This window comes from Salvelinus namaycush, chromosome 15, assembly GCF_016432855.1.
Source record: "Salvelinus namaycush isolate Seneca chromosome 15, SaNama_1.0, whole genome shotgun sequence".
In the NCBI taxonomy this organism is placed as follows: Eukaryota; Metazoa; Chordata; class Actinopteri; order Salmoniformes; family Salmonidae; genus Salvelinus; species Salvelinus namaycush.
In genome coordinates this window covers 12183898-12208261 of record NC_052321.1, presented here as the reverse complement: position 1 = coordinate 12208261, position 24364 = coordinate 12183898, and the positions used below count along the sequence as shown (strand labels likewise).

General features: G+C 47.6%; 1 protein-coding gene across 1 annotated transcript in view; it reads right to left on the bottom strand.

Moving 5' to 3' along the window:
- The window catches only part of LOC120059765 (kinesin-like protein KIF13B), a 36022-nt gene continuing 11658 nt past the window's right edge, over positions 1–24364 (bottom strand). The window contains exons 10-38 of the mRNA XM_039008818.1: positions 23268–23480; positions 22298–22408; positions 21962–22096; positions 21748–21878; positions 21126–21212; positions 20732–20925; positions 20204–20483; positions 19946–20108; positions 19670–19816; positions 19110–19259; positions 17608–17733; positions 17261–17434; positions 16737–16909; positions 14973–15105; positions 14357–14506; positions 13766–13795; positions 13410–13509; positions 13029–13155; positions 12836–12891; positions 12561–12685; positions 11962–12237; positions 11506–11658; positions 11287–11364; positions 11104–11157; positions 10852–10975; positions 9904–10037; positions 5611–5673; positions 4496–5192; positions 1–4266 (exon numbers count right to left, since the gene is read on the bottom strand). Coding sequence (XP_038864746.1) covers positions 4058–4266; positions 4496–5192; positions 5611–5673; positions 9904–10037; positions 10852–10975; positions 11104–11157; positions 11287–11364; positions 11506–11658; positions 11962–12237; positions 12561–12685; positions 12836–12891; positions 13029–13155; positions 13410–13509; positions 13766–13795; positions 14357–14506; positions 14973–15105; positions 16737–16909; positions 17261–17434; positions 17608–17733; positions 19110–19259; positions 19670–19816; positions 19946–20108; positions 20204–20483; positions 20732–20925; positions 21126–21212; positions 21748–21878; positions 21962–22096; positions 22298–22408; positions 23268–23480 — 4593 coding nt within the window. The 3' untranslated portion in view covers positions 1–4057. The remainder of the gene's footprint in view (positions 4267–4495; positions 5193–5610; positions 5674–9903; positions 10038–10851; positions 10976–11103; positions 11158–11286; positions 11365–11505; positions 11659–11961; positions 12238–12560; positions 12686–12835; positions 12892–13028; positions 13156–13409; positions 13510–13765; positions 13796–14356; positions 14507–14972; positions 15106–16736; positions 16910–17260; positions 17435–17607; positions 17734–19109; positions 19260–19669; positions 19817–19945; positions 20109–20203; positions 20484–20731; positions 20926–21125; positions 21213–21747; positions 21879–21961; positions 22097–22297; positions 22409–23267; positions 23481–24364) is intronic.

Sequence of the window (24364 nt, the reverse complement as noted above, 5' to 3'; positions counted from 1 at the left end):
GAAATTAAATCTTATCATTTTTTTATTCTTTCCTTTACAGGGAGATTATTGTCCAGGCGATAAAAAAGACATGATTATTCTTTGGATTTCAGCATAGAATTACACAGAACAATTAAATTAAAACCCAAACTTGCGCTCAGATTGTTAAGTCTTAATATGCAAATATATACATAGTCACGCATTCGCTCACAGAAATACACTTCATGACACGCAAATGATTGATTATAATAATAACTCAAGACTCCAGGACGAGGCACAAACCAGAGCTGGTCTCAAGTGAGTCGTTGTGTCCAAATTGGAACCCTATTCTCTGTGCACTATATGGGGAGTAGGGTGCCATTTCATGACGAAACCGGTGTACAAATGGTCTGAAGATCGGGCCCAATTCCATTTCTGTCCCTTCCTCCAGCTCAAACCCCTTTAGAAATGGAACGTGGCTCCTGAGTTGGGGGTAAAGATTCTCTGCTCTAGTTGACGTCTGTGTTGCAGGTAAAGATTCTCAGCTCTAGTTGATGTCTGTTAGTGAGCTCCCATGGGGCAGTGGGTCTGATGTAGTGTGAAGAAAGTCTTCCAATATACAGGTTTCTCTATGGCGGGAGTTTAAGGGTTTGCAGTTATTGAGTCTCGCTTTGCCAGACTGGGTTTAATAACTAAAAACCTCTGAGGGGGACAGACTGGTAGACTGAAGGCCACAAAGGCAGGTGTCATATTGCTCTGAGCTCTGGACCAGGGTTGCCAAAGATACACAGGAAATGCATATAAACAAATGTATACTCTTGAAATATTATTTCCCCCATAACGGTTTGTTGCATCTGTGTCCTTGGGCCTTTAAAAATATGCTCACAGTAGCACTTGATAAAAAAACAGAACATGCCTTCTGTGGAATGATGAAAGGGTAACTGTATAGACAGTCTAAGGGTCAAACTCAATAGAATACAGGGGTGTATTCATTAGTTGCAGACCGTAGCAAAAGTGGTTTTCCATTTACTCCACACAAGAGTTTCTATTGGACCAATTCAGGTAGGTCCCTTCCCACTTTGGTTCAATTGCTTCTGGTTCCTAGTGAATACACCCCTGATGTGGTTCTGAGCGCAAACAGTCACAACCATATATGGTCAAATATAAAGTCCATGATGACACCTATTGAAATGAAAGACAGAGGATGCATGTTTGACAAATGACTTCCTCTTCCTGCCGTTACACAGCATTCAGGTACATGTGTATCTGCTTTTCAGTACAAAAATGTATGCACTACTGTAAGTCGCACTGGATAAGAGCATCTGCTAAATTACAAAAATGTGAATTTTACAGAAATGAGGACGGTTTCCGCAAATGCGGGAACACTGCTTTTAAAAGGTGCATAGCCGACAAAGTTTGAACAGATTGAATCCCGGCCTCACTGCAACTATTTCGAGTCAGAAGCGAAGACTCCACCGGCAATGTGAAATAACCGATAAAAGTTAATGAAATGTGTTTGAATCAGAGCTACTTCCTGATATGAGAGAGAGAGAGAGAGAGGCATGGAAATAAAGAAATAGATAAGCCTGAAGTGATCTCAAAACACTCTTCAGTCTCTGTGCAGAGGTGAGAAGACGAAGGCCAAATCCATTCATTCCAACACCGCGCGTTCACACACTCAGTTCCCCTCCTATTACCACAAGTATGATCACTCGGTAAACGCTTGACGACAAACTTTAAAAAAAACACCTAGCTATAGAAAGAGCAATGTAAAGTGTCTGACCAACTTGGGGACAGTACATGACAATAAATAAGCACTTGCTACGTTCCATTTCTCTATCAATTGGCCAGTCATCAGCCCATAGACAACTCCTCCTTACTCTCTCCCATCTCAAGTGGTGTATAGAAGGCTAAAAAGCAAGACTAGAATGTCAATGATGGAATCCATTTACAGTTATATAACAGTGGCTATAGCAGCACCATTTCTCATAAAATCACTTGTGCAAGCAACAATATTTTCCAGTACAATTTAGAAGGCTATCTATTTCACATGATAAAGGCATATGTACAACCATTAAAATATATATAACATTGCACATTTAGGCTTCTGTTAAATCAGATGATAAAGAGTCAAAAGAAATGTCATAGCGTTGGGGTGAAGGGGTTGAGCTTTCAGATCCTTCATGTCACTCTGCTCCATGCTTGCTGGATGGACTTGTGTTAAAACCCATTGTGCATCTCGTTACAGTTTGTACCTCCGCTCACTAGGTGAGAATACACTGTTTACATTTCTATTCAATGGAATTTCAAAAAGAGGCAATCTGCAGTTGTTACATCCATTTTGGGATGTTTAAGTTTATGATATACACCCATTGATTAATTTGAGAGCGGTTACATTTCTCCAGTCCCATTTACCAAAACTGTGGCGGGGACACCACTTTGTTGTTGTTTGAACTGCAGATTGCCCCTTTAAGTATTAACTTCAAATGTCTAATAAAAATGAGATTCACTACATTTTGTAAGAACTTCAGAGATCAATTAACATTTTAAATAAAATTCCATAGTTTCAAACGAAATAACTTTTAAAACAATCTGAATCTGAAAAAACACTGCTCCCACAACCTTGCCTTCTTTCATCTCCCAAAGCCATTGACTCTGTATGTAAATGATAGACCCTATTACAGATCTGTATCTTCACACAAATGGTGAATGTATGCAGAGATCTTTATCCCCCAAAACACAACTCAATGACAAGCATAAAACATACCAGATCCTACCTTCCATCCAACATCCACACGTTACATGAAGCTCCACAACGTTAACACAAAGTTGCATACATACCACTGCTACCTCCTCAAACAGTTCTAGAACCAAAGACAACCATTCTGCTAACACACGTCACCAAACTAACCTCTAACGTGCAAAATCTCCCAGTGAGCACTTGATGTTAAAAAGACATTGAGAAAAGCAATTTCAACCAATTTTTCTCCCTGGGCTTCTCATAGTGGAACCATCCTTCAACTTACAATTTAAAACCAACGGCTATTACTGTTGCACAAACCACGTCGTCATAACGACGGTGCTTCATCTTTCAGATCAGCCGGAAACATGCACACACACAGACGTGCATATACACACACGCACAGGGATCATTTTTCTCCCAGCCTATACTGTAAATTGCCATGGTTAAATTCAGCTTCAAGGGCCAAACTTTTAAAACACAGGCGCACACACACACAAATCTTCTCACAGGTACGTCCATGTCCACTCCGCAGTCCCTGAGATCACCTCACACTTACACAAGGCATTCTCGTCAAAGCTCAACAGAGGGAGAAACGTGTATCGAATAAAACCACTAAGAAATATAACAAAGTAAAATAAACTCATGAAGGCACATTCTGGAAGAATCGATCATTTCAGATGAATGACTTCACAGGGGAAACAGATACAGTAACTGTTAAAATGTCAGTCCACAAAAAGGACTGATAATATCATTTAGTTAAAAGGGACAGTTCCATTCAAAAATAGGAGGGGGGGGTAAAATAGACAGTTCCATTGAAAAAAGAGGGGCGTTCCGGTCAGAGTCCGGTGGAATAGTAGTCTCATTCTTTCAGAAGGATTCTTGAAGTGTGACCAGAGTTTGATGACATCATAGAAAGTGATGTCATCACTTCAGAACCTGAACCTTGGCCCAAGGAGAAACAGTTCCTATTAGCCACCCAGTGGGTCACTTCATACAGACAGCAACACTCTGTAGACTACTTCAGGTGCTGTGGAACCACTCAGGGCCTGTGCCCAATCCATACCACAGGCTGTGTCCAGATGGGGAGACAGCAGGGGCTTGTTGGGTAAAGGTCTTCCCTATTGAAATGAACCCAGACAGATCTAAGGTACTGCTCCATAGCTATGGGTGGGCATAGGACAGGGACCGTTTTCCATTAGATGCAGTAGTATTGCATAGTTAGGGGGAGATTGAGAGACAGGGTGCTAAGCGAGATGGAGGCTTAGAAACAGGAAGTGTTTCTAGTTGATCCGAGCCAGGAGACAGAGGGATGTGTAGAATAATGGTCTCTCCCAGCCAAGCCTGTTTCTCTCCAGTTCAGCTGCTCCAGGACTTGCGGTTCTCCCCTCTCCTGATAGTGGACTCTCCCCGCAGAACGGGCTGGTAGAACTCGCCGCTGCGCCGGTTCTCCGGGTTCCGTTTGGTGGAACGCTCCCGTCGGAGAACCCGGTCGGGACGCACCAGGACACCGTAACCAGGGTTACAGCGGAAGTAGTGGCGCCCGCCTACGGACCCGTCGTTCTTACCTGTAGAGAGAGAGAGAATAAGACAAAGGGGTGAGGGGTAGACAAGGAAGAGAGTTGGTTTAGTACTTTGAATTTCCTGAACTAAGCATTGCCTGCTCTGATGATTCTCGTGGACAAGGCCCTCTAAATTTGTTATTTTCAGGCTGTTTGCTTAAGAGTTACATTTCTTCTAGTGTCATTATGTTGAGTCATGCGATTCTGTGTGAACAGTAAACACACAAACACACACCTGAGGGCGAGTCAAGCTCCACCCCGACCCACACGCCCTCGGCGAACTCAGTGTTGCCCACGTAGCGCACTGTCCCGCCCTTATTGGCTCCCACCGTCACGTACACCCCCTCTCTCAGCCAATCAGGTAGCACGTAGTCGCAGCCGCCATCCTCGTCGTCCAGGACGATTTCCAGTCTCTCCAAACTCCCTTGTCTTCCTCCTCCTCTTGCCTCCACTTCCTCCCCCAGGATGCGCTGCTGGAACGACTTCAGGTCCGACGTCGACACCCTCTGTACGGAGAAGGGCTTGTTGCCTGTGGTGACGCTGTAGCCGGGACCTGTGGTGGCCATTTTGTTGTCATACTGAGGAGAGGCAGCAGTAACACCGTTCCGTTCAGCTCGCTGCTGCTGCTGGGTTCTGGGTAACGTAGTTTCAGGAGCATCAATCCCCTTTAGTCCCACCCCTGCATCTACGAGGGTGAGGGAGGAGGAGGGGCGGAGGGGGGTGGCAGGGTGGTCACCAGCGGTGCTGGCTGAAGCCTCGGTCAGGGTTGCAGTGGAAACACTAGTGGAGAAGTAGCCGCTGGAGGCCTCGCTGATGGGGCTGAGGGGATAGTCATGCTGGGAGGACGGAACAGGAAGAGGGGCTTCGGTGGACTCTGACCACCTGTCATTGGTCAGGGCCGGGATAAGGGCGGTCCTCCCTACCTTAGCAACCTACGGGGAGGAATCACGGCAATCACACTACAACAGGAATTTAAGAACTCCAACAAACTTAAGACTGACTGGAGCAAACCAAGACATCATGATGCCAACACAATTATCAATACCATAATGATCATCACCACCATCTTCATCATCATGAGATCCTCAGATCCCCTAGCTTACTACCAACCATAGCTTCATATGTCAGTCAATACACTGTCTCAGCCTGGAGAGTTGTTGTAAACTAACTGATATCAACTATAACTAGACTGATCTCTAACGAACTACAACTCCCAGTGACCACAAGAAGTTGAAGAGACGTCCTTTTAAACATATTTTTAACATCTTGTGCTCATAGGGAGTAGAACATTGAACAAGGGGGAGCAGGCAGGAGGAGAGTTGAGATGACAGACTGACAGAAGGTTCTTACCGATTCTATCCTGATCCTGCCGTCTTCAGGCCCCGTCGTCTGCATGATGATACGAGGCATGTGCTGCCAGGAAGAGAGAGAAAAACAATTATTGTTCAAATGATTGAAGGTTCAATTATTCATTGAAATACATCAGTATTGTCTCACATTGTCCATAATTTTACGAGTTAATGTAAAAATTCAAAAGCTCAGTTGATTATATTCAGCGCTTGACAAAAATGGTTTTAATCCCTAAAAATAATGGCTAAATCCATAGTGGAATTATCTGTCTTTAAAGAATGACAAACAGATGGTGGTATTACTAAAGATATATCGTCTTTATGGAAATTAAATAGCAAGCTTGGTATATCCTACATCCAGTCTTCAGGGACTTTTGACTTCATTATATATGGACATAACCAACTCAGTGGCATGTGGTTCGGGTGTCTGCCCTAAGATTGGAAGGTTGGGAGTTCAATCCCCGGCCGAGTCAAAACAAAAACTGGCACTCAGCATTAAGGAGATAGATTGAGGGAAAGGCCCTGTCAGTTTTTTGTTCTTCCTTTACCTTAAGGCTTGGACAAACCGGTTAGCGTTTGCCGGCCGAGAGCAATCAGCACCTTTGAAAAGAGTGCCGGCCCTTAATTTGAAAAAATGTGTGCAAATCGATTTTACAAGTAGAAACACTCAAAAATGTCCACCGGCTGGTTTGGCCTAAAAAAAAAAACGATACAGTGCATTCGGAAAGTATTCAGACCCCTTCCCCTTTTTCCACATTTTGTTACTGTAATGGGAATTTTAATGTTTGTGCTTTTCTTATAAACTATTTCTGTGTTCATGCAAGTGGCTGACTGAACAAATCCTCACTATCAGTAGCTGCAATTTGGCAGCAAGCCCTTGTTATGAGAACGAACGAAAGATGTCTCAGTTTCAAGGTCTCAGCTTAGAGAGAAGGCTCGTAAGGTATTGGTCTAAAACTGTGTGAACCTCAACACCCCTTCTAACCGGCTGAAATATAGGCGAAAATGCCATTCAGTATGGTCCTTCACCACTTCTACCGTGAGACCGGAGTCCGAGCCAGCAACCTGTACACAGCATCCAGTCGAAGCTATCAGCTGCCTTTTCTCTCATGAGAAGAGAAAAGACACGCACTCTCTCAGGAGTGCGTCATGGGTCCATGTGGAGTGAGCATGGAGAGAGATCCAGTCCAAACGTATCTCATGCTGCTGGTGTACTGGTAGGAAAATGGACAAGACATGATGGACTGTAAAGGACAGCGTGAGAGACATTATCAAGGACCATCCACTTTGAACATGTGCCATTAAAAGGAAGAACGGAAACACTATCTGAAGAAGAACATGAAGAAACGGCAGGAAAGGAAGGATGAGTGCTGGGGACAGAGGGGTGGTCAACCGTGCCCGTAATTGATTTAGTCTTATCCAATATTGTATATTTGGGGTATCAGGTTAATTGTGGAGGTCTGCACACTGTAGAATGTATAGTAATTTAGACTAAGAATGCACTGAAATACCAATCTGTCATTACCACAAGTAACAAGAAAAGTTAGGGTCTTAAATTAAAGTGATAGCACCAACGTGAAGCACTAAGTTTGATTTAGATACTTTATCAATAGTTACAATTATGATTTGGAAAGGCAGGGCTTCTAGAGACAGTACTGTGCCTTAAAATGTGAGGACCGCTACTAGACTGTAGCTTGGGCGAACCTTGCCTCAATCTCATTCTTAGCAAGTTTGGTATGAAACTGTTATAACGTGTTCTCTTTCTCCTCCCTGTGAAATGTTATTAACATGCTGTAAGGCGATCTGCGCCTCTCTGGCTGGTAAGACTTCAGCAGCTATCATGTTTTCTGCTCCTCCTCACTAACAGTAGCTGCAATTTGGCAGTACGCCCAGACCTTGTTTTGAAAACGAACTACAGATATCTCAGTTTCAAGGTCTCAGCTTAGAGAGAAGAATCCTCGTGAGGTATTGGTCTGTCACATGTTATGAACCAGTATTGGTCGGTCACATTAATGAAACAAAACGGTAATGATTAATGAATTATGCTAAATCATGCAAATATAAGTTGTCTGTGTATAGCCAGCCGTACATAACAACTGCTGGGACTACCCAGGCAGAGCTCCTGATTGACGTGTACTATGGTGCATTGTGGTGGTTGGAAGCTCTCTAGCACGCTGACAAACAATGATTCATTTAAGATCAACTTTGAGTGACCTTGTTTAAGAATTTCCACAACATTACCTTACAGCCTTCTTCTAAAATGTATTAAATAGTTTCCCCCCCTGATCAATCTACACACAATACCCCATAATGACAAAGTGAAAACAGTTCAGAAATGTTTGTTAATGTATATAAAAAAACAGAAATACCTAATTTACATAAGTATTCAGACCCTTTGCTATGATACTCGAAATTAGACTCAGGTGCATCCTGTTTCCATTGATCATACTTGATGTTTCTGCAACTTGATTAAGTCCACCTGTGGTAAATTCAATTGATTGGACATGATTTGGAAAGGCACACACCTGTCTATATAAGGTCCCACAGTTGACAGTGCATGCCAGAGCAAAAACCAAGTCATGAGTTCAAAGGAATTGTCCATAGAGCTCCGAGACAGGATTATGTCGAGGCACAGATCTAGGGAAGGGTACCAAAACATTTCTGCAGCATTGAAGGTCCTCATGAAGGTCCTCATGGCCTCCATCATTCTTCAATGGAAGAAGTTTGGAACCACCAATACTTTTTCTTGAACTGGCCGCCGGCCAACCTGAGCAATCAGGAAGAAAGGCCTTGGTCAGGGAGGTGACCAACAACCCGATGGTCACTCTGACAGAGCTCTACAGTTCCTCTGTGGAGATGGGAGAACCTTCCAGAAGGTTCCTTCCATCTCTGCAGAACTCCACCAATCAGGCATTTATGGTAGAGTGGCGAGACAGAAGCCACTCCCCAGTAAAAGGCACGACAACCCGCTTTGCCAAAAGGCACCTAAAGACTCTCAGACCATGAGAAACAAGATTCTCTGGTCTGATGAAACCAAGATTGAACTTTTTGGCCTGAATGCCAAGTGTTACGTCTGCAGGAAACCTGGCACCATCCCTACAGTGAAGCATGGTGGTGGCAGCATCATGCTGTGGGGATGTTTTTCAGCGGGAGGGACTGGGAGAGTAGTTAGGGTCGAGGCAAAGATAAACAGAGCAAAGTACAGAGAGATCCTTGATGAAAACGTGCTCAAGAGCGCTCAGGACCTCAGACTGGGATGAAGTTTCACCTTCCAACAGGATAACGACCCTTAGCATACAGCCAAGACAAAGCGGGACTGGCTTCAGGACAAATCTCTGAATGTCCTTGAGTGGCCCAGCCAGAGCCCGGACTTGAACCTGATCAAACATCTCTGGAGAGACCTGAAAATAGCTGTACAGCAACACTCCCAATCCAACCTGAGAGAACTTGAGAAGATCTGGAGAGACGAATGGTGTGCCAAGCTTGTAGCGTCATACCCAAGGCTAGAGGCTGTAATCGCTGCCAAAGGTGCTTCAACAAAGTACTGAGTAGAGTCTGAATACTTAAGTAAATGTGATTTAAGTTTTTTCTTGTTAAGAAATTTGCAAAAATTTCTTTAAACCTGTTTTGCTTTGTCATTATGGGGTATTGTGTGTAGATTGATGGGGGGGGGGGGGGGTACATTTTAGAATGAGGCTGTAACGTAACAAAATGTGGAGAAAGTCAAAGGGTTTTAATACTTTCCGAAGGCACTGTACCTCACCCCCTCGGGGCTTATTGCTTAATAATAGCACTAAACCGCTCTATCCCCAGTCTGTCTTCTGAGAGAGGCTTGTCTAAAAGCCTGTTATACAAGTGTGTTTCATCTGGAAGCTGAGTAACAGTCACTGGTCTAGATGGGACTTCCTCTGAATGCCCTAAATACCATCTACACTTTCCTCTGCTCAAATGCAGATGATGATGGGTCTCATTGTGATAGCAGCACTTGGTAAAAGGCCTGATGGACAAAATAAAAATGGAAATACAGGCTACACTGAAAATAAGGCATGGATTACAGCAATGGTTTGAGGCAGAGGACGGGGAGACGGTGAACTATAGTGTATTATAGACTCACATCGACCATCCAGTTTCTCAGGGCTCCCAGTTACTGACTGGTGTTGTGGCTAGAAACAGGGTTTGGTTTATTTGGTGTATCACAAGAAAATGGGAAAGGATTCAATCGGGTTACAAGATAAAAAAGGGAATGACTTATTTTAACCAAGGTCAAAAGGTCACTGGGGTATGTGCATCCTACCTGTAGAGAGTGGGGTGAGGGACGCAGGGGCTCCTTCTTGTCCTCGCGGGCAGGGAACAGGGACTTGAGCAGCTTGGGCATCTGTGGCACCAGGGCTTTGACTGAAAGATAAGAGGCAGCAAGCCCTGAACGACCTGAGGGGAGAACCGGTGAGAGAGGAGGAGGAAAAGAGGAGGAGCAGCAGGAAAAAAAGATGGAGAGGAGGAAAAGAGGATGGTGAGGAGGATTGGAAGGTAGGGGAAGTGTGAGAGATTAAGACAGGAAGTTGAAAAGCAAGCCCAGGAAATGACATTGAAAAATGTCACACAATGAAGAAAATGGCTGGACCAGGTCAGCGAGCAAGACAAAGAATTGATTAAAATAACTGAAAATAATCAAATAAAGATGATTTTAGCATGTGATAACATTATAATCTCTGGATTATAATCATAAAAGACTGCAAATTAATCTGAATGATTAACTGTCATTGGTCACACTCACATTCATTACAATGACATCACTACTGAGAAAGTGAAATCAAAGAAAGAAAACAGACAATATGACTACTGTATGTAACACACTTAAAACAGTTAAAACACAAGACAACACTTGTAGACAGGACAGACAGAACCACACCAAAGGTCTACTGCACAGAAAAGCAAGATGACAGGAGGAGAGAGGGGTGGAGAGTGAGGGCAGACTGAGGTAGAGTCAGCCAGTCAGCAAGGCCAGGTTAGTAGAGCAGTCTCAGGGGGAGAAAGGTAGAGAGGACAATGGGGCAGGGGGAGAGGAGAGGGGGAGTCAGGCTCTTACCTTGCTCTGGCTCCTGGATCTGGTTCTGTGGGGGAGTATTGGGGGGAGGGGAGAGGGGAGGGGGAGTCAGGCTCTTACCTTGCTCTGGCTCCTGGATCTGGTTCTGTGGGGGAGTATTGGGGGGAGGGGAGAGGGGAGGGGGAGTCAGGCTCTTACCTTGCTCTGGGTCCTGGCTCTGGTTCTGTGGGGGAGTAGTAGGGGGAGAGGAGGAGGGGCGAGGCAGGGTGTGGCTAAACTGGGGCGAGGTCATGAAGATGTCCTGCTGGCTCTCCCAGCGAGTCTGGAGCAGAGAAGACAGAAAAAAACAGCAGAGGTTAAAGATGTGAAGATTGATCTGTGTACTTTGGCATGTGGGGTTGTTCAGTTTGAGTATTAACAGTGGCACAGCTTCAACAGAGTTGTACTCACCTTGTTGTCGTCCAGATTGCAGTCAGAGGACAGATCCTGTCTGCTGCCAGAGAGCTGAAGACGACAAGGAGCGAGAAAGAGAGAGGGAGGGAAAAAAGACTAATGTCATGACCTCAGTGGCTTAAAACTATTCAATAAATCAATAGGACCCAGTAATACCCCAACAGAAGATGTGCCATTTACCCTGTGGACACTGGGGGAGCTGAGACTGCGTCTGTTACCCTTCCCTTTGCCTGCCAGGTGCTCCTTCACCGCCACTTCCTGCGCACACACACACGAAATAAGCAACAGTACCATTAATAAAAATGTGTGTTAAGCATGTCAACAGCGTTTCCTGGTGACCCCAAGGGGTTCACGTTTTGCACTGCTGTAGATAGTCCTAGTGTGAAGGTGTGTAGTGACCTGTCGTAGTCGGTCCAGAGTGAGGATGTTCTCCACAGCCAGGACACTGCGGAGGTATTTCTCTATGGCCGCCTCGTTGTCGGCCGACTTGGGGTTCTCAGCGCTGGCGGCTAGACGAGCCAACATCTCCCTGTCCTCTGAACCCTGGGCATCCTGAGAGAGAGAGTTAGTAGAGCTGACAAAAAGACAAGACTCGATCTCAATTGCTAAAAAATCTCTTCCCCTTCATATGCACTGGTTGGAAAACACTACTTGACAGATGAAAACAATATGGTGGTGCCAAGGGTATCATTAGGTTGGCATTTCGCCTTCCTCATATCAGTGCAACGAAGGAGAGGACGTGAGGAGAGGACAGACAGACAGTCGAGAGCTACAGCCGTTGTAGTAAATCACTACCAAAAAGAACCAAAGTAATTGATGATAAGTTAAGTCATTTCCCTCCTGTCACACCCTCACCCCGGGGATGTTGGAGACCACCTCGAAGGTGACCCCACAGCCGGGGATGGTGGAGCGCGTGGACATCCTCTTGAGGAGGTTCTGAGCGAAGCCCTGTCTGCCGGGGTTCAGGTTGACACAGATCCGTTTCCTCAGCACCAGCTGCATGTCTGCCGGATGGCTGAGCTGCACCACGCAGCGCACCGTCAGATACACCCTCTGCTCCGGGCACGCTCCACCGCGGCTCAGCTGGGGACACTGGTGCACTGTGGAGTCCCACGATGCCTCAGCTTTTACCTAGTGGAAGGGGTGGGGATACATGGTTGTGTTCATTAAGGACGCAAAATTCCAGTAACTTTCCCAAAAATTCCCACGTTTTCCAGAAATCCTAGTTAATGGATTTCAGATTTCCTTGCTGATTCTAGTAATGTTCCAATTTCTGGAGAATCTGGAAATATTGGGAAAGTTACCGGAATTTTGCAACCCTATTAGGGACCATATGGTGAAATAAGGGGGGGGGGATTAGGTGGACTTGCCTAATTAGAAACACTGGTTTTGGTTTTCTTTTGCAAAGCGTTTTGCTACGCCGTGCTCTGATGAAAAGGACCCCTGGAGCTCACCTCTTCATCATAATGTTTGACGATCTGCAGGTCGAAGAATTCTTCCTCGTCCTCTCCGCTCAGAGTGGCGTCCCAACCCCCAGCCTCCGGGACCTCCAAAGCATCCTGGGAACTGAAGTCATCCGCTGGAGAGGCGAGAGAGATGACGAGGATGGGGGAGAGAGAGAGAGAGGTAGGTAAGAGAAAAACATGAGTTAAGCGTGAAAGTGAGGATTTTAATAATTGACTGGTCACTAAACCAGTCAGAGATAAAACACTGAAGAAGGAAAACGTACCACTGAGGTCCAGGAAAAGAACAGGGGTATGGGCCTCCATTCCAGGTAGGGGGACCCTAAAGACACAAACAATGTACACAATTGTCAGAATTCACTTCCTGAACAATATTAACATTTATGATTAAAAAACTGGATCATTATACATTTAAGTTGAGACCCAACTCTCCCAGACACACTCTCCGGTCTCTCTCACCACTCTGCAGGAGCTCCAGGGATTCCGCTCCCAGCTGAAGGCACCATGACGGCGTTCCTCTCCTCGGTCAGTGTCAGGCGCCATTCCAACAGCTGGGCCTCCCTCTCCACGTCATCCTCTGTCTTCTCTGTAGAGGGAGCACAACAATGTCAAAGTCTATCTTCCTCAATTTCACCCAGATGTTCACACAGATGTGTAGGCAATCAGAACATGACTACCGTCCCTAACCAGAGGAATCTGTTTCCTGCCACCACTTCCTCTCCCTCATTTGCTGTGCCCTTTGACCTGCCGCCCAAACGCTACTCCAGTAAAGGTAGTTATACTTCCTCGTTCCTCCACTATACACTGACTGCAGTGTGTGTGTGTGTGTGTGTTAGTTACCTGGCTTGCTGACCAGGGTCTGAAGGTGTTGGTCCAGGTACTCCTGTCTCTTGGTGAGAGCCGTCAGCCACTGATGACGCAGACGCTCCAGATCACGCTCCTATTGGACGCACACACCAACGACCAATCAGAGCGAGAACAACAGGACCAATCAACCGGAGCGAGTGCAGGAGTGAAACCGGTCAAAACAATCACACAAAAAAACAAGACAGACATGACCAATCCATCACAGATCCACAGAAACAGGCACATGCATTGTAGCATCCTCTTCAGTGGAGTCGTCTGATTTGATCAGATACAGTGGGGATATATGAAAGAGATACTTCAGTCGAGACAAGACAGTGAAAAGTGTTTACCTGATAGCTGTCCATCTCATCCCCCTCCATCTGTGAGACAAACAAAATACACAATTGTATTAGTCCAGAACAGGCATATCGTAAATGGCATTCACAGCCATCTTCCTGCATAGTAACGTACAGAGCATTCGGAAAGTATTCAGACCCCTTCCTTTTCTCCACATTGTTGCGTTACAGCCTTATTCGAAAATGGATTCAATTAAATGTTTCCTCATCAATCTACACACCTGACAGAGCTAGAGAGGATCTGCAGAGAAGGGAGAAACTCCCCAAATACAGGTGTGCCAAGCTTGTAGTGTCATACCCAAGAAGACTCGAGACTGTAATCGCTGCCAAAGGTGCTTCAACAAAGTACTGAGGAAAGGGTCTGAATACTTATGTAAATGTGATATTTCATTTTTTCATTTTTAAAACATTTGTTAAAATTTATGTTGTCATTATGGGGTATTGTGTGTAGATTGATTCAATTGTTTTTTTCCTTCATCAATTTTAGAATAAGGCTGTAACGTAACACAATGTGGAAAAAGTCCAGGGGTCTGAATACTTTCTGAATGCACTCTATCTGTATAGGTATGTGTCCGTGTGTGTTACCTGTACGGGTTCGTTGTTGGCCTTGGCCTGGCGTGTCTGTCTGATCTCCACACAGCCCACAGACACGGCCAACAGCACCTCCGCTATCAGCGGCATCGTCCCACTGTCCTGCACAGACTTCACCTCCACCTGCAGACGTCTGGACTGGCCCTGAGGGGGAGGGGGGGGGGGGGGGGGGTGAAGGAGAGGGAACAACAGATTAGACATGCCCTTGGGACTGGCCCTGAGGGGGGAAGGAGGGGGAACAACAGATTAGACATGTCTTTGGGACTGGCCCTGAGGGGGAGGGAGGGGGTGAAGGAGAGGGAACAGATTAGACATGTCTTTGGGACTGGCCCTGAGGGACACGTGTAATCAACACAACATAGAACATTAGTGGTGAAAACAGCTGGGCTTTCCTCCTCTTACTGATTCAATCAACCATTCAGTTGGTTGACTTGATGGTTTTTCTTCTCATTGATTCTAATGTGTGTATTGTTGTGTTCCTGATGTAAATATGTATTGGATTGTCTTTTTCATTCTGAGGTAAAGGACCATTTGGAATTCCTGATTAAAACAGGAAAAAAAACATTTGGGGATAGCCACACACACAGACAGACAGACACGTAACACCTACCTGTCGCAGTTGGAATATACCTCCTGTGCGTACGTCTTTGGCAGGTATGACCTCCACAGGCATGAAGTCTCCGTTCTCGTTGATCTCCAACACCTGGATCCACATCTCCAGACGACGTGTTACCTCACTCCACCTGTAGGGGGAGACAGACAGAACACCAATATGGAATTTAGAAGGTTGCTTTTATGTGGAACTGGAACCTTTGGCATATGTGTCAGTGTCAACTTGTGCTGTGTGACTGCGTGAACCTGTCCCGTAGTGTGTGTGAACCTGTCCCGTAGTGTGCGTGTACCTGTCCCGTAGTGCGCGTGAACCTGTCCCGTAGTGCGCGTGAACCTGTCCCGTAGTGTGCGTGTACCTGTCCCGTAGTGTGCGTGTGACTGTCCCGTAGTGTGTGAACCTGTCCCGTAGTGCGCGTGAACCTGTCCCGTAGTGCGCGTGAACCTGTCCCGTAGTGCGCGTGAACCTGTCCCGTAGTGCGCGTGAACCTGTCCCGTAGTGCGCGTGAACCTGTCCCGTAGTGTGTGTGTGACTGTCCCGTAGTGTGCGTGAACCTGTCCCGTAGTGCGCGTGAACCTGTCCCGTAGTGCGCGTGAACCTGTCCCGTAGTGCGCGTGAACCTGTCCCGTAGTGTGCGTGTACCTGTCCCGTAGTGTGTGTGTGACTGTCCCGTAGTGTGCGTGAACCTGTCCCGTAGTGCGCGTGAACCTGTCCCGTAGTGCGCGTGAACCTGTCCTGTAGTGTGCGTGTACCTGTCCCGTAGTGTGCGTGTACCTGTCCCGTAGTGTGCGTGTACCTGTCCCGTAGTGTGCGTGTACCTGTCCCGTAGTGTGTGTGTGACTGTCCCGTAGTGTGTGTGTACCTGTCCCGTAGTGTGCGTGTACCTGTCCCGTAGTGTGTGTGTACCTGTCCCGTAGTGTGTGTGTACCTGTCCCGTAGTGTGTGTGTACCTGTCCCGTAGTGCGCGTGAACCTGTCCCGTAGTGTGTGTGTACCTGTCTCGTAGTGTGCGTGTACCTGTCCCGTAGTGTGCGTGTACCTGTCCCGTAGTGCGCGTGAACCTGTCCCGTAGTGCGCGTGAACCTGTCCCGTAGTGCGCGTGAACCTGTCCCGTAGTGTGTGTGTACCTGTCCCGTAGTGTGTGTGTACCTGTCCCGTAGTGTGTGTGTACCTGTCCCGTAGTGTGTGTGTACCTGTCCCGTAGTGTGCGTGTACCTGTCCCGTAGTGTGCGTGTACCTGTCCCGTAGTGTGTGTGTACCTGTCCCGTAGTGTGTGTGTGACTGTCCCGTAGTGTGCGTGTACCTGTCCCGTAGTGTGCGTGTACCTGTCCCGTAGTGTGCGTGTACCTGTCCCGTAGTGTGTGTGTGACTGTCCCGTAGTGCGCGTGAACCTGTCCCGTAGTGCGCGTGAACCTGTCCCGTAGTGCGCGTGAACCTGTCCCGTAGTGTGCGTGTACCTGTCCCGTAGTGTGCGTGTACCTGTCCCGTAGTGTGCGTGTACCTGTCCCGTAGTGTGCGTGTACCTGTCCCGTAGTGTGCGTGTACCTGTCCCGTAGTGCGCGTGAACCTGTCCCGTAGTGCGCGTGAACCTGTCCCGTAGTGCGCGTGAACCTGTCCCGTAGTGCGCGTGTACCTGTCCCGTAGTGTGCGTGTACCTGTCCCGTAGTGTGCGTGTACCTGTCCCGTAGTGCGCGTGAACCTGTCCCGTAGTGTGCGTGAACCTGTCCCGTAGTGCGCGTGAACCTGTCCCGTAGTGCGCGTGTACCTGTCCCGTAGTGTGCGTGTCTTGGCTTGTATAATGCTGAGGTCCCAGAAGGCAGGGTTCCTGCCGGAGTCAGCCTGTCCGGCGGCGGCCTGTCTGTGTCCGTACACCTCCATGGCCACTGCCCCCTCTGTCAGATACTCTATAAACTCCTCTGTTACTGACACACCCATCTCCTATAGGGGGAGAGACGGAGAGATAAACAGAATTAGAAAGGGCAGAAAGAATAGCATAGAAAACCAAAAGAGATGAATTAGCAGAAAACAGAGCATAAACACTGTAAGAAGACTAAGAAGATAGGAAGGGTCCTAATACACAGCCTGGTTAAACTAGACTGAACGCTGTGCTCACCACTGGTTAAACCAGGCTACCTGATTCATCCTGGGCTATTAGAGCTGCAACATGACTGAAATCTGCATTTATTTTATACCCTGCTGGATTTTTTAACATTGCTGCTTTTACAATACAAGTACTTTTACCATGCCAATATACCAGTAAAGCATTTTAAATTTAATTGGATGTCTGACCTTGCAGCTGTCAAAGACCACCATGCAGTGAGGGTCCTTGCTGCTTGGGGACGAGGCAGAGGGGTCCACCTCTGGGGCCACGATTATGGGCTCCGCCTGGTCCCAGAACGAGTATTGGCAGAAGACAAAGTTGGAAAGGTACTGGGGGAGACCTGTTGCCTGAAGAATCTTGATCTGAAGGGAGAGAGGGAGGGAGATAGGGAGGAAGATAGGGAGGGAGGGGATATGATTAAATATGATTTGAAAGAGAACAAGCAAACTATATTGCTTGGCATTCCAGAAGAACTATATAAAACAAATGACTTTCCTGTGTATGTGTGTATTCTGAGTGTTCAAAACGGACTTACCATGCAGACCAGTTTCCTCTCCTGCACCTCTCCGTCGGGGCTGGTCTCATTGTCCTCTCCGCCAGCCATGCTGTCCTCAAACCCCCCCGCCACTCTCACCACCTCCACGTGTAACCTCCCAACCACCTACAAGACAACCAACGCCTGGATGAAACCATCATAACACGATTCATTCTGTGCTGCATCATCACTTCGCGACAATGTGAGGTTTTCATTTCAGCACATCACCAAGACACCTCGTTCCTTCAAACAATCGACTCAGGGCAGTCGTCAATCTAGATGACGATTTGTTTTATCAGGTGTGTTAGTGCTGGGTTGGAACACAAATTGGATATTAGGGATGGGCGGTATACCGTATTTGACTATATACCTGTTTTGATGCATGGACCGGTTCGGGTTTTTACTTTACCTTCTATAACGGTATTTGAAGGTTTGGTTGGTTAAATGTGATAGTTTACTCCGCTACTTGAGTAATCCCTCTCCGCTCTCTCTCTCTCTCTCTCTCTCCATGCCGCTTTCCACACAGACCTAGTCCCACCCCGTCACTCAAGGAGCCCATGTTGTTGCTTGACCACGAGACACTTGCGTTCAGTCTGCATGGTCAATGCAGCACATGTTGATGACAACGATGTTGTTTCCACTTTGATCTTAATATAAATCCACAAGCGTTCTATAATTACAATATTAGTTTGTGTTCCTTACATCTGCAAACAGCTAGTTTGTATTTTCTTAGCAAGTTGAGCTAAATCGTGTTAGCCACTAATGCTAATCAGTAGTTAACTGGCTAGCTATTAAAAGTACTGAGTCAGAGCAAACGTAGCTAGCTAATACAGCCTGATACCAGTACTGGTGGAGGCTTAAATCAGCATGTTGTTTGTGCAACAGTATCTTCTAAATCAAAAGAGGGACAGGCTAAGCATGAATATGTTGGCTATATGAATAAAGATTTAATGTAGCCAAAGATTATAGCGTCCCCTAGGAAACACTGAACATCACTTTGGTTTCTACCCTGTCACAATAACTCATCTATGGCATTTTCAAACACCGTATTCAAAGTGCCCACTATTATTTATATTCTAACTATAGAATTATTATAAACATTCTATTTCCATGATTCCAAAAGTTCACCCAAGTGTTGAAGTGAAATTACTTTAGGTTGAAGTTGAATTGGATCACCCTAGGATCACTCACTACTCATTAAGTAAATGTAGAACTTTTATTAATCAAAAACATAAAATACCATCAACAATTTGAAAAATACCATATGATATGATATTTTGGCCATAAGGCCCAGCCCTACTGGATATCACTGGTTGAGAAACAGGGTTGTATTCATTTGGCGACTAACAGAATAAAACAGACAAACAGGGAGGAAATACCTGAACTTCTCCAATAGGAAATGCTTCTTTTTTTCTTTTTTTTCTGTTTCAAAAAAGTTCTGCTACACTGTCTCTACTGAATACGACGTTGATGTTATGTGATACTGAAGGCCGTCTCTTTACCTCCCCCTTCTGGTTGATGATGGGTACTGCGTATTGCAGCTTGACGTCATAGAACAGACAGGACAGGAAGACATTGGCTACGCCGATCAGACTGTGGTTCTCCTGCTCATCAAAGAACGGGTCGGCACGCTTAAAGTAGGAACGCATCACCTGGAGAGGAGGGAGAGAGTGTAGAGAAGAGAAATGTGATGAGATCCTAAATGGAGCCCTTACAGTACGTGTTAACTGAAGATGATGTGGGTTTCCATTCATTTTTAAATCGGGCGTTTCAAGCAAATACTCTGCGATAAAGCCAATCGATTAACCAATCGAAGCTCACTCCAGATCCTAGTCGATTGGCTGTTGATACCTAGCATGCTTGCTAGCACCACCTTACATGGCGTTTGTGTACATCTGAATGGACTAGACTCTCAAAAACAATGATTTGTCACACAGGGTTCATCTTCGTTGTAGTCCAAGTTCACAGTACCACACTCACACTCCAACAACAACACTGGCTAGACGGGTTACCATACACACCCATTAACCCACCCTACGCACAACCACCCTCACACACTCACTGGGTTGTCATCGTCGTACTCCTTCCATTCCTGGTACAGTTCTCTCATGTCCACCAGTCTGTTCTCCATCTTCTCCAGAGCCCAGATCTGCTTCCCTTTCCCCTTACGCCTCACCTGCACCGCAGGCTCACTGAGCACTGCATCACGCTACGAGGAGGGAGGGAGAGAGAGAGACAGAGGTGGTAAGGGTGTGTGTCTTTATGTGAGAGAAATAGATAAGCGACACACTGCACCAGGTGTGTGTGTGTGTGTGAGCATGCTAATACTTGTGTGTACCTTGCGGTTGGCATTGAGGTTAGCAGCAGGTATCTGCAAGGTGACTCTGTACTCGGTGCGTTTGTCCAGCTCCTCTGCTATGAAGCCAGCCTCCTGCACCAGCAGGTTAGCTCTCACTATCTGCTCCCTCAGCTTACGCAGGCTCCGGGTCAACATCGCCTCTCTGAGGGGGGAATCATCGTCAACATCTCATTCAAAGTGTACACACATACATCCACCCCAACCCTGTGATCTACAACCTCCCTCCCTCCCTCTCACCTCTCCTCGCTCCACTGCTTCAGCCTGCTCTGTGCGCTGGGTGAGTTGGACATGCTGAGTCTCTCCAGGCTGCGGTAGTGGGGCTGTCCCGGCCTGTCAGCCTGGCCCTGTGATTGGCTGGGGGCCATGCCTGTCTGTCCTACAGACGGTCTATCCGGGTGCAGCCGTCGTTTCAGCTGTTGCAGTTCCTGTTCGTACATCAGCCTTTGTCTCTCCAGCGCCGAGCGCTTCTCCTCCTCGTGCTGCCTCTCTAGGGACTGGAGCACTGCCTGCATGGGGTCTGAAGGTGACGGACAGGGACGAGAGCCAATCAAGGACAGTGGGATCCGGATAAGCAATCAATCTTGATTCATATGCGGTGTGATGGACAGAAGTTGCAGTCAATCAGTGATTCTCAACATGTTATTTGTTTCTGAAGGGCACTTATCATTAGTTCTCTCCCTTCCTCCTTTCCCTCTCCTTAATACACATCCCTCTCGTCGTTGTTTGTAAGGACCTGTGTGTGTGTCTGTGTGTGTGTGTGCTCACCATTGTTGCCCAGGGCCTTCATCATGACCTCTGTCTGGGCGAACTCGTAGGAGAAGGAGACCTCGGAGGAAACCTCACTGTTGGTGTCTCCGTCGCCCTCCAGCTGTTCACTACTGCTACTGTTCTTCATCAGGCCCCCCTCACCCTCCTCTTCCTCACCACCACCCCGTGACCGCCACTTAGGCAGGTTGATCCTGTGGGGAAGAGAGGAGGAAAAGGGAGAGAGAAGGAGGGGGGAGAGAAAGGGGTTTTAGTAATACGGTGAATATCTAGTATAACAGATTCATTGTTTTCAAACCAGGACAAGTAGCTGAGGGAGACATTGTGATTTGCAGTATTGTCAGAACTGTCACAAGACACACACACACACACACACACACGTGTGCACACACACCTGAAGAAGTGGTTGTTTCCCCACAGGATGCGGTCTCCATGGTGGAGCTGCTGAGGGCTGGTGCAAGGAGAGCCGTTCACACACGTTCTGTAACGTAACCACATCATAAAAACACACGTTCTGTAACATCAATACATTAAACCACAAGAAGATTACTATACAGTTGGCTCATTCAAGCAGGCAGCGGCTGGTGGGAGAAGCTATAGGGCTCATTGTAATGGCATAAAAACAGATGTTTGATGTGTTTGAGTCCGTTCCAGCAATTACAATCAGCGCATCCTCCTATAGCTCCCCCCACCAGCCTCCTCTGCAAGTAGGCCATGTAATCCCTAAGGGCCTAAAGGCAACATGACATCATCCTTATCTGGAAGCAGGGAAGTCATGAGGTGAGGAGTCACAGTGGGCTGACCAGGATCATCATTCTGATGTGGCGTGTTGAGATGATATTGATGACTAAGCTGGTGTACCGTGACTCCTTGTGGGGTGCGAGATGCCAGCAGGCAAAATATGACATTTTTTACAACCAGATTTCAACCTGACGGTTGTAGAGACGTTATTTTATCTAGTTTTGCCCCACTGGGAATTGTGATGATGGAGACGAAGAGGAGTGTTCTATACGTACCTTGAGTTCCTGTGAGGAGTGAGGACCACCCGTTGGTCAGCTGTGATGTCTATGATGCAGTGTTCAGCCTGAATACCCATCCCACACAGCTGAATGTCCTGGGAGTCTGCTGAACCAACCTTAGTGTGCTCCTACAGTACACAACAACACATGATCACACAATGTTATAATGGTGTGTGTGTAAGCATATGTGAATGCACCATTGTGTGCGTACCTTCAGGTAGTAGACCAGCAGTTCGTTGAGAGCGGGGTCAGCGTTGAGGTTGACTAGAAAACACTTGTCTTCTCCCACTCTGATGCCAGACGACTGGAGAGAGATGCCCAGGGACTCCAACTGTTTCTGACGCTCCTACAGGACACACAACACAGGAACTATTGATCCAGCCTCCAGTTAATTAGGGCACACTTTTCAAAACGTTGTGCAACAAAAAATGAAATAAAGCATTTCTTATTGGACAATTTCAGAAAGTCCCAGTTTCAGACCGTTGTCTTCTGTTTCGTGCCTAATGAACACAACCCAGGACAGAATGTACAAAGGTGTGTTGTGTACCTGTGCGATCTCCTCCGTCTTGCGTAGTTTCTCTTCCCAGGTGACGGTCATCTCCTGGATGAGTTTTTCAGACTCCTCCAGCCTCTCCTTCAGCTCTGGGGCCTTCATAGACTGGATAGGAGACAAGAAAACATTTTCCATCTCTACAAGCAGGCAATATATAGAAGTCCATGTCACTGATGTTCTGGTTAAAAAGGCTTCATACAACCAACAGGTACCTGCTACGATCAGATGAAGACATTGTTTTCTGGATGCAAAAACAAAAGCATAAAAACGTCCTTATACGACCACAGCGCAACCTTAACGTGACCAGTTAGGCCAGCTGGTATAGCCAGGCTCTCTCTCCACAATCCATCCTTACCCTGGACTGTCAGTTGATCTCCCTCTTCCCCCTCTTTACCTCCCCCTTTCTCCCCCTCCTTTTCTCCCCCCCCCACCTCTGCCTGTGTCAGCTGGTCCAGTAGTTTCTCCCCCTCCTTTTCTCCCCCCTACCTCTGCCTGTGTCAGCTGGTCCAGTAGTTTCTCCCCCTCCTTCCTTTTCTCCCTCCCTACCTCTGCCTGTGTCAGCTGGTCCCGTAGTTTCTCCCCCTCCTTCCTTTTCTCCCCCCTACCTCTGCCTGTGTCAGCTGGTCCCGTAGTTTCTCCCCCTCCTTCCTTTTCTCCCTCCCTACCTCTGCCTGTGTCAGCTGGTCCCGTAGTTTCTCCCCCTCCTTCCTTTTCTCCCTCCCTACCTCTGCCTGTGTCAGCTGGTCCCGTAGTTTCTCCCCCTCCTTCCTTTTCTCCCTCCCTACCTCTGCCTGTGTCAGCTGGTCCCGTAGTTTCTCCCCCTCCTTCCTTTTCTCCCCCCTACCTCTGCCTGTGTCAGCTGGTCCCGTAGTTTCTCCCCCTCCTTCCTTTTCTCCCTCCCTACCTCTGCCTGTGTCAGCTGGTCCCGTAGTTTCTCCCCCTCCTTCCTTTTCTCCCTCCCTACCTCTGCCTGTGTCAGCTGGTCCCGTAGTTTCTCCACCTCCTCTCGGAGCTCCCTGATGATGCGTGCGTTGGGGTCCTCGTTGACGACAGCGTGGTTGACGATGCTCTTGGCCCGGTCGGCGTAGCGCAGCGTGGACAGCGTCTCGTCGTAGTTGTCTGCTGCCGGGCTCACCGTGGCCACCATGGCCGTGCGGCTGTTGCCGCCTAGGCTGTCCTGGAGACGAGAGAGAGAGCGAGAGAGGAGACGAGGGAGAGAAAGAGCGAGAGGAGAGACGAGGGAGAGAGAGAGCGAGAGGAGAGACGAGGGAGAGAGAGAGCGAGAGGAGAGACGAGGGAGAGAGAGAGCGAGAGGAGAGATGAGGGAGAGAGAGAGCGAGAGGGGAGAGAGAGAGCGAGAGGAGAGACGAGGGAGAGACGAGGGAGAGAGAGAGAGAGGGGAGAGAGAGAGAGGAGAGAGAGAGAGAGAGAGAGAGAGAGAGAGAGGAGAGATGAGGGAGAGAGAGAAAGGAGAGACGAGGGTGAGAGAGAAAGGAGAGACGAGGGAGAGAGAGAGGAGACGAGGGAGAGAGAGAGGAGACGAGGGAGAGAGAGAGAGGAGAGAAGAGGGAGAGAGAGAGAGGAGAGAAGAGGGAGAGAGAGAGAGGAGAGAGACGAGGGAGAGAGAGAGAGGAGAGAGACGAGGGAGAGAGAGAGTGAGGAGAGACGAGGGAGAGAGAGAGAGAGAGGGGAGAGAGAGAGAGAGAGGAGAGAGCGAGAGGAGACGAGGGAGAGAGAAAGGAGAGACGAGGGTGAGAGAGAAAGGAGAGACGAGGGTGAGAGAGAGGAGACGAGGGAGAGAGAGAGGAGACGAGGGAGAGAGAGAGAGGAGACGAGGGAGAGAGAGAGAGGAGAGACGAGGGAGAGAGAGAGAGGAGAGAGACGAGGGAGAGAGAGAGAGGAGAGAGACGAGGGAGAGAGAGAGAGGAGAGAGACGAGGGAGAGAGAGAGTGAGGAGAGACGAGGGAGAGAGAAGAGTGAGGAGAGACGAGGGAGAGAGAAGAGTGTTAGTGAGAGTTAGTGAGAGAGGGGGAATGAAAGAGGAAGATACAAGGTCGTCAA